We start from the raw sequence: 18,526 nt of genomic DNA, 5'->3' as shown, positions 1-18,526 counted from the left end.
TTTTGAATCTTGTATTAAATTATACAATGTGGCCATGTTTGGTAGCTTGTATTGTAATGTATTGTATAAGGTGTACAGTAGTGTGTTGTATTACATAATATAATACGGTGTTTGGTGTCATGATGTATTGTATAAGGGGACAAAATGTAAAATTTTAATAATTTTGAGGTCAAACTGTAATTGTTGAAAAGTTTTGGGGTCAAAAAATAAAATTTTATAATTTTTGGGGTCAAAGTATAATTTTGGAAAAGTTTTAGGGTCAAAATATAATTTTTAAAAAGTTTTGGGGTCAAAATATAATTTTTTATAAAATAAAAATTTACACTTTGCCCCTCAAATTCTCAACAAATATAGACTCCGACATTACCATATGTCGGCCCGACCCCGACCCTTAGCCGTGCCCTACCTCGACATAAATTATTGATCAACTATAAAATAATACAATACAATACGTATTTTATTATTGATCCACTATAAAATAATACAATACAATACGTAAAAAAATTAGCCGTATTCAATAATACGACCTGAACCATATTAATTTATCATCTCTATTAGTTTATACAATACAATGGTTATACTAAACATTATATTATTGTATTATTATACAATACGATCAAACAAGTCCTATATACATATCACTAAACATTATATTATTATTAAAACAATACAATATAAAATGTTTATACGGTGTACCACATATGTCCTAAGTCCTAATTATAGTTCAAGTTTAATGGGTGGCTATCTTAGCTATATAGCTATCCATGTGAGGTTAAACAGCCTAGTACTATTGGTGTAATTAAAGGATATTACCAGGGGCATTTACGTGAAATCGTAAAGACTTAACTGTAGGCCAGTCCCTTCCACACCTATTGAATGAAAATGTTAGCTAGAACTTGCAAGGCTATTACACACACATACACATATATTTATATATAAGCCAGGCTTTGGGGTATCTTTTTAAGTTTATCACAGGCCAAATGCGGAGTTAAAAGCAGCTTGTTTCAGGCCTATACCAAAGTGGAAACAATATTTTTCGAGACAAACAACTAGCTCATAGACTCATATACATACACGCTAGTAAGTCATGCATATTCTGAAAAGCAAATGATATGGATCAACTTGTCAGTGCACATCTGAAGTTGCTATGTAATAAATAATAATGAAACCTTTGAAATTTTCAAAAACATAATTATATAGACCTCGCGGATTTGAGTTTTCAATTCGAACTGAGATGTGATATTTTGTGAGAACTTTTCACTGTAACAGAAAAAGTTAGATGTGATATTTTTTGAGAGTTTTTTACTGTAAAAACTTAGAACTGAAAACTCGAATCGGTGAAATGAACGGCCCTAAAAGCTGTTCCTTTCAATCAATATTACTAGTAATAGAATGCGACATCACATGGATCATTTTCTTTTCTTTTAATTTCTTTTTTTTTTCTTTTTTTGTGGGTTTCCTTTCTCAAGAAAGAAGAACAGACGTCTAAAGCAATGAATGGTGACACACGGTGACAAAGGTTCTGCCCAAACACATAGTCTGAAACTGAAAAAAAATCCTACTTACCGGATTCATTATGGGTGACATGGAGACATACATGGTTTCTAAGGATTCGTATTTATCTAAAAATTAGACATGCATGCTTTATATTCTTTTAACATTATTTTTATTAAAGCATATACCTAGTTTCTATTTAGAATCCATATAGTCCAGAATAATGAATGTCATTCACTATGTACAGCCAAACTTTAGTTTCTGAGTTTCTTTATTTAAGAAACCCCAATCACTTCAGAGTAATTATAAACTATAAACTAATCAATTATTGTTGTTATAGATACATTATATTATATCATAGAACTTATCAATACCTTGATTTGAGACCACAATTCCAGTCCTATATAATCAATATACACACCTAATAAGTTAACTACTTTAATTTGATGATCCTTAGACATACTTACTGATCTTTCAAAAAAAAAAAAAATGAATTGGAGAAAGAGAGTATTTGATATTGGTAGCATAAATTAGTTATGTTCCTCGTTTAAGTATTTATGTTAATTTTTTCTCGCATATTGTAGTTAATCGCTCCATGTTTTCATATGTACCTATACTTTCATAACCCTTGTTCATGACTCATGTAGGGGCATGCATGCAGTGGCGACCATGTGATCTTTTTTTTTTTTTTTTTTTTTAATTTTTCCATATTTTACTAATGGAACAAAAGTGAAATCTTCAACAGAAGAAAAACAAAGATTATTTCCCAAGTTTACGTGCTATTATATATAAAGGAAGTTTCCAGTACATTGTATATATATCTTATACAACCAAATCATTATAACGTGAAAGACTAAAGTAAATATTATTATTTATTCTTTCCTTTTAGATAAATGAACTTTTGGCATAAAAATTTTGATGATTTTTGCTGTTCAAAAAAAATTTTGGTGTTAAAAAGTAGACCTTTACCCTAACTGAGAAATATTTGTACTGTCCTGTCCTCTCACATAATTTAAAACCAACCGAATCTTTAGTTCAGAGGATCAATGCAGTTATAGATTAAAAGCCCAATCTCAGTTCTGAGATTAATATAACTCGAAAATCACATTATTGATCTGAGCCAATGAATATTGAGTACGAAAGAGAACTGTAGCTAATTATACATGGTACGTACGCATGGGGTTTTCCCTTATGGTATATATGGTGACTTGAATAATGGGAAAGGCAACGTAAAAATTTGACACTCGATCTTTATGTTTACATGAGAATGGAAAAAAAAAACAAAAAAGAAAAATAAAATAAAATAAAAAAAAAACTTAAGCAAATATTTGCATTTTGTCCCATGCACGTGAACATGTTCTGCCAGTAGTAACAGTGGCTCGCTGCAAACTTTTACTCATGGTTTTACAAGACTTCCCTTGGTCAAATTTTGATGACTCCAAAAGGGAACGCGAGGATAAGATTATCCATATATGATATATGTGTTTTAAATTCAATGGATGTAAGCACTTAACGCAAAATTCTGTTGCAAGTTAATTTTTTCACCAAAAAACAAAAAAAAAAAAACACAGAGAGAGAAAATAATCTGATAAATGGTGTAAATGTTCGTATCTGGCAGAAGTAACTAATAAATTAACAGTACGTACTCCTGATCTTGTGGAGTAATTACACGAATATTAGAAGCAAATTGCAGTAGCTACTACAAGCAATTTGTTGATACACCAACGCTGTTTCCGAAGAACATGAACATTTGACTTATTAACATCCGTTTATTTTTCATTAATAATGAATTAGAGTGGGCTGCTAGGCGTGGGAGTGGGTATAGTTGCTGCGGGTACCAATCTAGTTGAAATGTGACGCTACTGCTCTTTGACGTCAGTCGTGTTAACGCTCATAATTCCTTGCTAATTGTAAAGATATATGATGCTTCGTTTTTGCATTTTCTTGACGAGAAGTGAAAATAATCTCTTACAAACCTAACCTGTTGAGCAAAGTGTCGTAGGCATGCATAAGAAACTTGATTAACGAACAGTAATATCTTTTACATAAATAGGAGTCTTGGGGCTGTGAAGTACACAAATTACACAAAGAGACCCATTTAGAATATACAATATTGGGCATAAACTTTATAGATCTATGTATTCTAGCAAAAAACTGTATAGATCTATGTATAGATGCCTTATATCGATTTAGTAGCATGCGTAAATTTTGATTAGGAAATCCATTGTGAATTTTAAGAACGGATCAGCAAAGGTTCGAGTTTTAAGCATTGAAAGATTTTGGGGTTGTTAATTTTTTTTCGCAACTCAAGTTCTATTTCTACAGTGTTTTCTCTTATAAAAATTCAAAATTAACTTTTTTAGTACAGTGTTTTTCTCTCACACACATAACTAAGTTCTCAACTTGAGTTGTGAAAAGATTTTAATATTAGGCTCTCCAATTTAGGGGTGTTCGGCGGTTAAAAACCGTCAGTTTTGGTCGGTTCGGTAGCCGAACCGATCATGTCGTTTTTTAAAAACAGGCGCTGAAACTGAACCGCAGAAAGCAGTATTCGGTTCGGTTAACCGAACTTCGGTTTCAGTCGGTTTTCAATTTTGATAATCAGGACGTGACCATCAGTTAATCATCACGTTACCAACATCTTTAGTTACATTTTTTTGATTAGAAAATGCAAAAAAATGTAAAACTTTCCTTCTATGTAAACGTATAATCACAATAAATAAATACAAAGCACAACATCTAAATTGATAATACTACAAACACAAAATATCCAAATCCAATGTCCAAATTCAACGTAAACGACTGTTAAATTTTGAATGAATTAATAAATATGTCAAACTTTCACAGTTTTTTTTTATTATTAGTTTTAAAGACGCGTGCTTTTCTCACTAAACGACACGAGAAGATGGGAGATATATATATATATATATGTTTGTATTTGTGTGTCTATATATATAATATAATATGTATATGTATATATACACACAGTCACACACGACATGCACAACACACTTCCATCATAGAAACGATATTTCATTGCATAACGACAGTAACAAAGGGATGTCGTTCTTCAGTTCGTGAGAGAGCAAAATACTTAACTAATATGAGAGTAAACAAATTAAAAGACTTTAAATTTAAAACAAAAACGACATATCCCGTTTTGGACTTGAAACACCGTGAATCTTTAACTAGAATAGACTGGGAATTTTATATACTAAAGACAATCTTACTTTAAACTAGAGTTAGATGTCGTTTTTCAACACTTTTTAGCTAGTGAATGGTATGTCGTTTTTTGTCAAACGACAAACAGCATGTTGTTTCCCCACTAAGATTAGATGACAGCAAAACTTGGCTTAGACAGCAGAATTGATTCTTGAAGTTTATTCTGTGCAGGTTTCAATTGGCTAAAGTTTGCACGTATTTTCCTTCTTCTTGTTGAATACAACATGTCTTTTCCATACATACCTCGCAAGAATGAACGACATTGAGAATAGGGGTGTTCGGCGGTTAACAACTAAGTGACTAACCTCTATGGCTCTACCTCGTGGCTGCTGGAGACATGGCGTGACAGGGAGGCTACGGTTGTAATAACTGAGAAAATCTTAAAATTAAATAATGTAAATTTATTTATTTAAGTCAAGGATTTTTCTCAATAATATACTGTCATATTTTTTGACTAAAGAATTTATGGAATTAATATCAGTATTTCGAAATTCTGTAGTAAGTTTTATGATTAGTTCATATTTTAAGAACAAGTAAATTTAGTTGATAAATTCTTACCGCAATTAAGGCGGAAGAATTCTGAGTGCATATACAGTTGGAGAATCCTAATTTTAGGAATCTCATAGTGCAGTATAATGTTAGCAGCATATAGAGAAACGCTCTGACATTTAAAGAGAAAACTCTTAATTTCCAAACAGATAAGAGAAAATTAAAGGGGTGATGTTTCAGTAAAAAAATTTAGATGCAATATGAGTTCAGAAGTTGAAAAAGTCAAAAACTGAAATTTTTTGTCAACTAGTTAAACTTTCAAAAGTCAATATGAAGTAATAGGAATAGCTATAAGAATAGAACATCAATGGGTGATTACCAAGTGTCCACTAAATCTTGCTTATGTAAGCAAGATAACATCAAGTAAGCAATTAGAAATTTAAGTTAGGTAAGATACTATTACCAACTTTCAGATTGCAATAAGGAAGGGTGTGTAGAATATAGTGTTAAATGCATAAGTGGGCCAACACTTGAATCTTAAGGTTAAGAAGTGAAAAAGAATGGAAAAAAATCAATTCTAGGGTTTTAGAATTAATCAGAACGACTTTAGGAGGCAATTTTGTTGAAGTATTGAAATATGGAAAATGCTTAGAAAATACCTCCATTGGACTTTTAAAGTTTGGGGCTCGAGAATGAGTTCGATTTATCAAGTGGGCAGCAGTAAGGACAACTTCACCCTAAAAGATTTTCGACACATTTTGAAGGGCACGAGTTGCCGCCAATAAATGACCATTTTTTCTTTCGGCAACACCGTTTTGTTGAAGTGTGTCAACACATGACGATTCATGAATAATTCCTTCTTTTTGAAAGTAAGGTGAGAGAATTTAATCGAAATATTCTTGTGCAATGTCTGATCTCAACCGTTTGATATCTACACCAAATTGAGTTTTCACCATATTATGAAAGATGGGAAAAACAATAGTTAAGAAGAAAAATCCATGTCACTCGATTACAATCATTAATGAAGGACACAACCCACCGAGCTCCTAAAATGTTAGAAACTCGGGATAGACCCCAAGTGTCACTATGAATTACCGAAAAGGGAATTGAGGTTCTTTTATTTCTTAATGGAAAAGAAACACGCCGATGTTTTGCAAACTCACACACATCACAATGAAAAGAGTTTACATTGACATTCTTAAACAAAGATGGAAACATGACACTAAGAATAGAAAATGACGAATGGCCGAGTCGAAGATGATGGAGCCAAATTTGTTCTTTATTGGAAGAAGATTGTTTAGACAGCAAAGATAGAGATTGTTGAATCCAGTTGTTCACTTGATCACTAGGTAACTCAAGAAGGTAGAGCCCATGCCTTTCCTTAGCACGCCCAATCATCCTCCTCATACCTCGATCCTGAAATACACAAAGATCAGAAGAGAATAGCACATCATAGTTTAGTTCTTTTATAAGTTGATGAATAGACACAACGTTGGTAGAGAGCTTTGGAGTATGTGAGACATTTTTCAAGATCAATGATGGGCTTAATTGAATGTCTCCCTGGCCTGCCACAGTGGCCAAGGACCCATCTGCAATAGTCACCTTCCTCTTACTAGGACATGAGCTATAAGTAAGATATTTGTGTGCAAAGTGGGTCATATGGTCAGTCGCTCCTGAGTCAACAACTCAAAAATTGGAAAGATTATAATCTGAGACACTTAGGAGTTGTTCTTTTGGAGTGTAACTTGAGTGTAGTTTTTGAGTTGAATTTGAGTAATAACTTGAGTTGAAGTTGTAACTTGAATAAAGTTGAGTAAAGTTGAATAAAGTTGAAACTTAACAAAACGTCAACTTGAATAAAGTTGGAACTCGAGTTGTCTTTTTTTTGAGTTTTTTGGACAAAAGAACATGCCCTTAGAGCATACAAGGAGAAAAGCTTACCTAAGTGAGCCAAAGAACAGGTACCTGCAGGTTTTTCAAGTGAATCAAGGAGTGACCTTAGCCTGCCAATATCTTCTTTGTTGAATTCGCTACGCTTTCCACCACCATAATTTGCCTCTCCATAAAACTCATTCTCATTTGATTGAGAAATATGGGCCTGCTCACTACGGTCCGCTCTTTGGGCCTCTGTTCTAATCAGGTGGCTCAATTTCCTTCCACATTTCAGGGAGCTTTCACAAATTGAGGCCACTGCAGATAGTTTTTCTTGTTCAGTTTGTAAGCTGCATGGACGTTATGAAGCTCTCCAACCGTCCGGTTGTGCATAACAGCACCAGTTCCTTCTTCAGGAGCCTTAGAGACAGCCGTTTCAGGTACCTCAACATGATGAAAGATGATGAAGCAGATCGGAAAAGGAGATTAAAAGAACCAAGAAAAAAAGGGATTAAAAGAACGAGGAAAAACCCCGGCAAGGACTCAAATTAAGTAAGAAAATAATTGCGCAAGTTACATAGAATTTGTCTACAAATTTCGACAATACAGTTATAGAGATCAGTAATAGATGCAAACATTCTACAAACATTAACTAATCTTATAATTTGGACATTACAATGACATTAGTTAAGATATAACACTTGAAAGTACTTCTTCGATGTGGAAGAATTATTATAAAATTAAGATTCTTACTATTCATATGTTCAGTCTTTGTAACTATTTTTACAACTCATACTTCCAAAGTGCTAATTTTACAATTCTTACTTCTTGCACGTGATAAACGAAATGGGTATACAGCGACCATTCTTAAACATTCTACTTGCCAAAAATACATGAAAAGACCAAAAGACCATGCAATTTTTAAGAGGACGTTTGTTTTATGTATTTAGAATCATGATTTAGAAGCATTCTCGTTTTACGTGTATTTTTTATGAGAGAAAATACTATAGAGAATCATGAATCATGATTTAAAATCAGGAACGAATATAGGAAACAAACGTTCCCTAAGCTTTCATGTGAAGCTTGTGTGGATGGAGATTTGTTTTCTCCTCAAGGCAGATGACAACGATAAGGAAACCGGGTGAACACTCTTTTTATATGGACAAAATGATTGAAAAATGAGAAGAAAACAAGGATGAAAAAGGAAAGATGAAACTAGAAATACACATTCACACTTTTAGAGATTGTATAGATAGATGTGTAGATGCATAAATTAACGCTGCTAAAAAGATGTACGTTACGTTAATTCAATTTTTTAAGAAAAGGCTTATTTTCTTGAAATAAAAACATGTGGAAAAGTGTTGTGAACTTATATATGAAATTAGATATATCCATTATGTAGAAACCTTTTTCATATCAGCTTTAATTGTGTCAAACAATACAAAGCATTGAAGCAGACTTACAAAAGTACTTTTTAACTAGATTGTGTACCTTCCAATGCTCAATTAGATAATGAAATTAATGAAATTTTGAATAAATTATTTAATCTCTTCCTATTCTCATTCAATTATATTCCTATTTCCATCACATTTCATCAAATTACCAAACACCACCTTAATTAGTCTTCAATGAAGTTTATATAGTGTACGCTAAATTCTACTTACTATTTTTTTGTCTTGAAAATATTCTACTTATCCTTGCAACGGTTACAACGGTCAGACTTGTGAATATGTATTGGATTTCTTTTTTAGAAGAACAATGGAAAAATAAAGGAAATTCTACTTGAAAACACAATTTTAAAATATCAATTAATCAACACATCTAATATGTGTGTGTGTGTGTGTGTGTGTGTGTGTGTATATATATAATTCAGTTGTTACTTTACTCCTTTTGTTTGTTGGGTTAGATAACAAGAGAATATAACCTTACACGATTATTGAAAAGGCACTAGAGCGTTCTACATTAAGAATCAGTACGAACTACAAAGAAGTCAAGTCTTTCTTTTTTATCTTCATAATGAACTTGGTCCATATTACGTTTGATTATGAATAACCACCACAAGTAGCACTTACGTGGAGGCAGCAGTAATCTCTTATATTTGTCTTGTTTTCACAAGATATTTTATTGTTTTCATAATTGTTTTTAAAAGTTGATTAATCGCTTAATTTTTTAAGGCTATAAATGGTAGTGATTAATAAATAACAAAACAGTAAACGAATTAACACTACAACAAAAAGGGTTATTAGCGACAACATTTGTCGTTGTTAAAATTACATTATTAGCGACGACAAAAGAAAACAAAATTTTTTAACGACTTGTTGTCGCATTCACTATTTACGATGACATGTTGTTCCACAAAATTAATACAATTACGACGACATGTCGTCGCTAAAATGGGAAGTAATATTAGCGACGACATGTCATCGCTAATATCCATTGGCGCCAAAACCAATCTGGCGCCAACAATTTTGACGCCAGTTTGTACATTATTTGCAAGGACATGTCGTCGCAAATATTGATGGTGACAGCTGGCGGTGATGTGGCAAAAAAGAGGCGGAAAATTTGGCAGTTTCCTGCGAATAGGTTCCAGATATTTCTTAATTTTTGCGACGACTATGCAAAAGTCGTCACAAAAAATGGTTTCAGAAAATTCTTTTCAGAACGACTTTTTTACGACGACACGTGTCGTTAGATTTAGTTTTTCCCAAAAAAAAGGGCGGAAACTTTGGCGGTTTTCTCAAAATTATTTGCGACGACATTGTTAATTTGTCGTCGCAAAAAATGAACCAGGGTATATTCCTCAAGAATATTCTCAGAAATATTAATGAGATGAAGAAGAACGCCGTCGTTTTAACATGAATTGCAACGACTATTTAATATTTTTTGCGACGATAAAATGTCGTCACAAAAAATAACCTGCATAAACGAAATCGCAGACCTCCTTCTGCGATTTTTCCCAGTGAAGCTCTTGCGTTTTCCATTCCTCTCTCCGTCCAAAACCTCCAAAAACATTGAAAATAGCTAAAAATATCGTTTTCTCTTCAAATCTTTCATTTGTGGAGAGAAAGAGTCAAAAAACGTGGAGTTTTCATCTCTCTCGCCTCCCACTTTTCTGGCCAAACTCACCGTTTTCCGGCCGCACTAGTCGTTTTCCGGCCACCGGCGTCGTCTTTTCTTGCTGCCTTACCCTTCTCCAACCCCCGGTATTTGTGGGATTGGATTTTGTGAGGTAATATTTTGATATTTTGTTAATTGATTTTAGTATTTTTGTTATGATTTATAATTTTATTTTAGATTTTAGATATAGTTTGTGGTTTTAAATTTAGAATTGTCAATTTTAAATTAGAATTGAAATTGAAATATGTGATAATTAGATTAAAATGTGTATAAAATTTGTTTAATGATGATTATGTGATAATTAAAAAATTAGATAATATTTTTAATTAAGATTATATTAATAATAAAATAATAAAATAAATTAATGTTAAATACTTATTATAAGATAGTTTGTGTTAATTTTCATAAAATTTGATAAAACTTTATAAATTCTTCGTAGTGGAGATGCCAATGGACAAGAGTTAGATACATTTAAGGAATCGATTGTCGGATGAGTACTGGGATGGTTTATGTGCTTTTATTGAGGTTGAAAAGAATTATGCAAATTCACTCGGGGGAGGGGGGTATTAGTTGTCCGTGTATGAAGTGTAGAAATCATGAGAGCATCCACCCAAAACAGTGAAAGCACACATACATCGATGGGGTTTTAATACAAGTTACACCACATGGATTCACCATGGTGAAGTACGTCCTGCTGCTGCAGCTGTCAGTGAATCTGTTGACGAGATGTTTATAGTGCTAAATGATATGGCTGGGATTAGTGATGATCATGAGACAATGGGTGAGACATAAATAATTATAGAAGATATGCATTACGGTGAATTTAGAGATCTCTTGTCTGAGCTACGATGCGTCGTCATCTGGCTCACGCTCGGCAACATCTTCTACAACACGTTCTGACCCACATGTAGAAGAATAATTACAACGGACTTACAAGCAAAATCTCCAGCTGTACGAGTGCATCAGAATAATGCAGGATTTCATCACTCAAATGTACCCCAATATGACTTTCCCAGCGGTTACTCCTCCTGAGCCGTATGTCCATCCAGGTCATCCGCCTCCGAATCCTTCTGATAATAACAACGATAATTCTAGTGATGTTGCTAATTTAGGAGATTAGAGTTTATTAAGATAACAATTTGTACTTCTGCACATTTCTACTATAATTACATTTTTATTTTATTAATTACTTTTTACCATAATAATTTTTATTTATATTTTTTATTATTTATTTTCTTTTATTTAATTTATATTTATATTTAATATAATGAATTATATTTATTATAATTATTAAAATGAGAAAAAATAAATAAAAAATTAAAATATTATTTGCGACGATAAATGTGGCCGCAAAAAATATATGTCACGTCAGCTACCACTGCGTCTTTTGCGACGACTTAATTAAAAAAATATCGTCGCAAATAATTAATGTCATGTCATCTTAACGATGTACCCGACGAAATAATTGTAGCGACTTATTTACGACGATTGGCGTCGAAAATATAATTGCGACGACAAGATGTTGTTGCAAAAACTGTTTTTGTGACTATTCAACTGCAGTGACAGGTTTGCGACAGTAGTCGTTAAAAATTTATTTGCGACGACTTGGCATATTTTGCAACTATTTTTTATCGTCGCTAATGGCCCTTTTTCTTGTAGTGTAATATAATCACATTGAGTCATAACAATATACATGCATACGTATTTAATGTATAACCCAGAGTTTCTTTCGTCACGTGATCATAAAAAGCAGAGGCAAGACTTAGGTATTGATAATTTGAATGAATTTTATCTACCGATTGAAACTCTCCTGTAAAAAGAAAGAGAAAAAAAGATTTATTACTCACCACTTGTGTTATAAAATTTAGCTTATCAACAAATGAGCGTGACAGTCAAAATGCTAAGTTTCATTTTTTTTTTTTAATTTCAATGATGATAATAAACTTCGAAGAGTACTTGCAAGAAACTTACAGAATTAAGAAACATTAAATAAAAGAGCTCGACTAATCGATTTCTCTAAGATTATTTCTCACACTTTGTTATTTACTTTTTCTTTTTGAAGGATGCTATTTTATCATTTGGTATGTGAAAAAAAAAAAAAAAAAAAAAAAAAAAAAAAAAAAAAAAAGATCTTCTACATTTTTAAATTGTTACATGTAGAGGTCATATTTTACAATTAAATTTATTTAAAGAGTTAATAACCATTTCAGGGTGTCGATTGCGTTGGTGAGTCAATTAGAATCGATAGAGCGCTAGAACAGGAACGTAAAGTGCTAGAAATAAATGAACACGCGGATTTATAGTAGTTCACCTTCAATGTGGAGGCTGCATCTACTATTCGGTGTCGGGGTTTCACTATACGATCTAAAAAGTACAATTACAATGATGAAGAAGAATGGGAGAGAGAAGAAGAGAGAATTTAGAGAGAGGGAGAAAATGTAAAGCATGAGGTCTGAATGTTATGTATGAGATCAATGAGATGTTCAATTCGTGATCATAACCCCCTATTTACAAGAGACGATCTCTAATTTCCTTTTTTCTTAAACTGATGCGCTGTCGACTGGAGCATGGGTAGTTTACTCTTTCTTTAATTGATTTTTTTATTATTTGTTTTCTTATTTGCTTCATAGTAGCTTTCCTCTCAAATGTGGATCGGAATTCGTGCCTTTAATACTAGATTTGGTTGGATTGGACTTCGTGGCCTCCAAGTAACTTTCTTTCTTCATTTATCTGTGGTGGTCCTCACGACTCTCCTATCGTCGTACTTCTCCAATTTACGTTGTCTCTCGAGTTGATCCTTCGGCCGCTTAATTGTGGTCGACCTGCTTCTCCAAATGTTATCCATATATATGGTTGTGATTTTGGTGCTGATTTTTCCCTTAACATTACTATTTCAGATATTTTGTCTATATGAAAATTAATATTATGATTAACCTATCATAATCAAGCCCGTTTGAAAGATAACAAAAGATTATCGAAGAAGATTACAAAGAAAAAGAAATCTAAAATGTGAAGCTTGTTTTTCACTAAATTGGATAAGAGTTTCTCCCATCCCAACCAATCACCTTGTAATAAGTTAAAAATTAGATAAAACTCTTGCACCTCAACATTATCTCATTATTGTTTTACAGACATCAAAAACTTCTTAAAAACTATTTTTTTTTTTAATTCAAAACGCGAACTAATTTTTGGACACGTGCTACTGTATCTTCACTAATTACCGGGCATTTTAAGGCATCGTTTATTTCATTAATTTGAGTTTAGAATTCGAGTTTTGCTACAGTAAAAAGCTCTTACAAACAATCACATCTAATTTTTTTATTACAGTAAAAAACTCTCATATAAAATTACATCTCAATTCAAATTAAAAACTCAAATCAGCAAAATAAACGGACGATTGCCTTCCACGCGCCAACTCAGCGAATGGTGCAAGAAATGATGACGTAGGAGACCGTACCGAACCGAATGGATTAGGACAAATACATGGTTGGCCCTTCGAGGCCGTGAGGAGCCGCTCTTTGTGAGGGTTCTGGCCTCCAAGGTGAGGACAAATCTCACGCCATGTTCTACAGCGTGTCCACGCGTGAGAGATTCCTTTGTCCTCCAAAAACTTAGGTATATTCAGCAAGAAAGAGCGTTTAAGATATTGCTAAAAAAAAAAAAAGAACGTTTAAGATATTAAAAATATATATAAATATCATTTTTTGAGAAAGAGAGAAATAAGTAAAAAATAAAAAAAGATTTCTACTAAAGCTTTTGAAAACAATTCAGTAGCTCTATGCTTATAACATCCTGGTTATAAATTTTATGTTCTATTTCTTCTATTTAATCTGGAAATTGTCTGTTCTTTTTTTTTATTTGATATAATTTTAACAGTATTTAGGGCTCATTTAAAGGAGAGATTCAAATTCATACCAAACTGATTCAAACAGTATTTTTTTTATAAAAATTTAAATTTAAAATGTTATATTATAATGTCCTCTATCATAAAATTTGAATTTTTTTTAAAAAAATTGAGTTGTTTAAAACTCTTGGGCCTTGTTCATTTCACGACGTAAATCATATTATAACAGTATTTTCTCTCATAAAAATTTAAATTGAACTTTTTTATTATAATATTTTTTTTCACATGCACAACTCAAATCATGACTTGAGTTATGCAAATAAACATGAGAGATTCTTTAATACGGTTGACGTATTAATATGTAAGGTTTTTTAACCGTTAAATCCACATTTTTTTATTTTTATATAATTTTATGCAGATTTAACAGATAAAAAACTTAATATACTAATATATTAATATATTGTACCGAAAAAAATCATAATAAACATACCTCTAATGTTTAAAAGTAAACATGACCAATAAAAAATCTTACAGTAAAAACACCCAAATAAAAAATTAAAAAAAAGAAAAAAGTCTTTACTTATCCAAGAATATAAATATAATTAACAGAAAAGGTAAAAAAAAAAAAAATAGAGTCGGTGATGACGTCAATGTCAGCCCACAGATAGGAGACGAAAAGGGAATCACCCCCTCGAATATTCAACCTAAGAAAACCCACTCTCGCTATTATTTCTTTCCTCCCTCTCTCTAGGCAGCAAAAAAAAAAAAATATATATATATATATATATTATTATCATAATCAGAAAAATCCAATCAAAGATTCGTTTTTGTACGCGACGCCCCGACCTCGGTGTCTTTCTCTCTCTTTCTTATTACACCGTCCGATTAAAATTGTCTTTAAATTTCGTTAATTACCATTTCTTTTTATAAATAAATTTCGTTTTGTCAAATAAGTTGTTGGGTTTTGCTTGGTTAGCAAGATTATTCCCTCTCTTGAATATTCTACATAGATCCCATATGCGTCTCTCTGAAAGGCCATTACCCCAAAACCCAAAAAAAAAACAAAAACACTTTAATTTCTTTCCCTTGTTCGGATCGATCTATTCTTTCTCACACCATATATATACACAACCACCTTTCTCATTTTCACACTCAAAACAGAGGAACAAAAGAGAAAATAGCAAAACCCCAAATAACCAAAAATAAGTAAAAAAAAAAAAAAAACATGGATTTCTCAGAAAAAATGAACTATTCAGGACTTGGGTTCCGAGAGTATGTTGAAACTTTAGAGGAAGAAAGGAAAAAGATTCAGGTTTTCCAGAAAGAACTCCCTTACTGCTTGGAGCTTGTCACACAAAGTACTTATATTACACTTTTTTATTTATTTATTAAATTTCATTTCTAGACCTATTTCTTCTTTCTTCTTCTCCAAATTTGTTTATTTATTTATTACATTCTTTATTTGGTTTGTAGCCATTGAGAGATGTAAGCAACAATTATCAGGAACGGCGACGACCACAGAGTGCTTGCATGGGCAATCGGAGTGTTCGGAGCAGACTTCAAGTGAAGGACGTGTTTTTGAGGAGTTTCTTCCTTTGAAGAGAACGTCTTCCGATAACGAAGATGACGAGGATGAGGAGCAGCAATCTCCTAAGCGCAAGACCAGCATCAACAACGATAACATGGCTGATAACAAGAAGAAAGCGGATTGGCTTAGATCTGTTCAGCTTTGGAATAATCCAACCCCAGATCCAGCACCACAAAAAGAGGTATAAAGAAAAAAGGAAAGCAGATATATATATATATATATTTTTTTTTTACACCTTTACTAAAACTGGGAAAGTATTTTTATCTTTTTAACTTTATGTTGATTTTGTGTGCCTTTTTTTTTTTTTTTTTGGTTGTAGGATGTGCCTAAAAAAGCTTCGGTTATGGAGGTGAAGAGAAATGGGGGTGCTTTTCAGCCTTTCCAAAGGGAGAAAAATGTTGGCAAGCGTAATGGGTCGCCGGCGCCGGCACCGGCGTCTGCTCCGGCGGCGAGTTCGAGTTCTGGCAAGAGGGATGATGAGACGGAAGGGCAACAGAGTCAGAGGAAGCAGAGGAGAAATTGGTCGCCTGAGTTGCATAAGAGATTCTTGAATGCCCTTCAACAACTTGGTGGTTCTCATAGTATGTATTCAATTTTTCTTTTTTTTTTCTGGAGTTCCTAATTTGATTGGATTATTATGGATTTAATTGGGGTTTAATTTTTATTTAATTAAATGTATATTGATATATATATATATATATATATATATTGATTGTTATTGCAGCTGCTACTCCAAAGCAGATTAGGGAGCTGATGAAGGTTGATGGGTTAACAAATGATGAAGTCAAAAGCCACTTGCAGGTTTGTGTTATATGTGATTATCTTGTTCCAATTGTTAATGTACAATTGGTGTATATCAATTTTTTACAATTCATCATCATGTGATGATTTTTCCTAATAAATTGTCATTTAAAAGTTTTAGGAGATTGGGGATATTTTAACAATTAATCAAAGCTATTGTTTTATTGGTCCTGATTTAAATATAAATTTCTAGCAGTATAACCATGTGTTTGCTGATATACTTTTGCCTTTAAGAAATCTTAAATATGCAATATGCAGCACAGTTAACTCTTCAGAAGACGTAGGTCATACTGTAGAACTACTCTAATAGGTACCCAAAAAAAAAAAAAACATAAAAGACAATTGTACATGAAAAGGACCACTAAGCAAAAACATGCTTCTTTGACTTATGTTTTGTGAATTGGAACCTATTTGTATGTAATGTTTTTCAAGTGTCAACAAGTGTTGCATGATTTCTACCAATATATATATATATATATATGTTGCATGATATTAAGTGCCAATCACCAAACTTTGTTAGAGTTTATATGAAATTCAATTCTCAATTTGCATTGTGCTTAAACAATGTAATAAGTAATAACCTATATGATCTTCCATTTTATTACAGAAATACCGTTTGCACACTAGAAGACCAACTCCAGCCACCCCAAACAATGGCAATGGACAAACGCCACAAGTAGTTTTTGTGGGGGGCATATGGGTGCAGCCATCCGAATACGCCGCGGCAGCGGCATCAGCTGCAGCATTGGGCGATCCCTCCAGCGTCACCACCGCTGCCAACAGAATCTACGCCCCGGTGGCAGCACCGCCGCCTGCAATCCAGCACATGGCGGTCCACAGACTGCAGCAAAAGAAGCAGTCCGATTCCTCTCATTCCGAAGAAAGGATCAGCCATAGTGGAGGTGTCCAACATTCCAATTCCCCAGCCACCTCATCCTCCACTCATACGACCACATCTTCCCCTGCGTTTTGATCTTCTCATTTGAGAATGATTTGAAATTTTGTAACCAGTATGTGCAGTAGAGAAAAGTGTTATATGACCACACACCATTCTGATTGTTTTCTTTCGTTCTTTTTTACTTCTCTCGTTCTTGCTGGACTGAAAAGTGTAGAGTTAAGTAGTTTTGAAATGGGAATAAAGTTAAACAACATACTGAATTCGAAAGAGGAAATAATACTCTGGTGCTTAGGCTCATTCTGGTCATTTCTTAATTTTGATTTAGGTATCTAACATATATATGCCTCTTCAATTTTTCATGATTGACAAGGGACTCTCGAAATTCTTATAAAATTATGAAAAAATCCCTTATAAGTTTTAAAAAACTATCAAGAACATTTTCAAATTATTGATGACCATTAAAATTTGGATAAAAATAGCTTCATACATGTTACATGAGCTTATTTCAAGAAATAGATGAAAATTTTACTGGTATATATCCATCGATTTGTGGACACTCTAAACATTTTATTAAATTTATGTGATGATTTGCCACATTTACAACTAATTTCCTTGAATACACATTACATGAGCTTTTATAAAAGAAGAGATTGAGAATTCAGATAACAATCAAAGCACGTCATAGCAAATGCATGAGAACATTAATTTCCTTCCAAATTTTAGTACTATCCATCAATGTGGACATTCTTAACATTTTATTGAATTCATGTGGTATTTGCAACAATTAAAAAGTTCGTGAAGTAACTTGTCAGTTCAGTCATAGTTGAGGGGGCGAGAAAAGAAAAAAAAAAAAAAACATTTGATATTTTTTTTTAGCCTCTCCTGTTTGTGAGATCTGTGAAGTATGTTTAATTATGATTCTGTTATATCAACCAGTGTGTTTATTACAAGAAATTCTATATAGCTTTATTCTCATTTAAAACCTATTCTTAAATTGATACGTACTTTTTTTTTTTTTTTTTAAAAGTTATCCTATCTTTGACATGTATTAATGGAATTGTATTCACTACATTAGGATAAATACAAGTGCTCGTTTACTGTTCTCATCATATCATTTTGCCAAAATATATCTTTTGAAAATATATAGTACATAGAAATCTATATTTTGCAATGCGTTACATAAGACAGATATTAGGTCACG

The 18,526-nt window shown here is 32.6% G+C and overlaps 1 protein-coding gene across 1 annotated transcript; it reads left to right on the top strand.

Annotated features, from left to right (window-relative positions):
• The first annotated feature begins 14,904 nt into the window (after positions 1-14,904).
• On the top strand, positions 14,905-17,587 carry LOC21395205 (transcription factor HHO3). The gene is made up of 5 exons (XM_010111104.2): positions 14,905-15,396; positions 15,512-15,807; positions 15,946-16,207; positions 16,351-16,427; positions 17,035-17,587. Exons 1-5 carry the CDS (start codon positions 15,264-15,266, stop codon positions 17,398-17,400), a joined length of 1,134 nt encoding a protein of 377 aa, XP_010109406.1. The 5' UTR covers positions 14,905-15,263; the 3' UTR covers positions 17,401-17,587.
• Positions 17,588-18,526: the final 939 nt, after the last annotated feature.

Source organism: Morus notabilis, unplaced genomic scaffold, assembly GCF_000414095.1.
Source record: "Morus notabilis unplaced genomic scaffold, ASM41409v2 Scaffold703, whole genome shotgun sequence".
NCBI classification, from domain to species: domain Eukaryota; kingdom Viridiplantae; phylum Streptophyta; class Magnoliopsida; order Rosales; family Moraceae; genus Morus; species Morus notabilis.
Note: the sequence above shows the minus strand (reverse complement) of the source record. Positions and strands in the feature narration are given on the sequence as shown.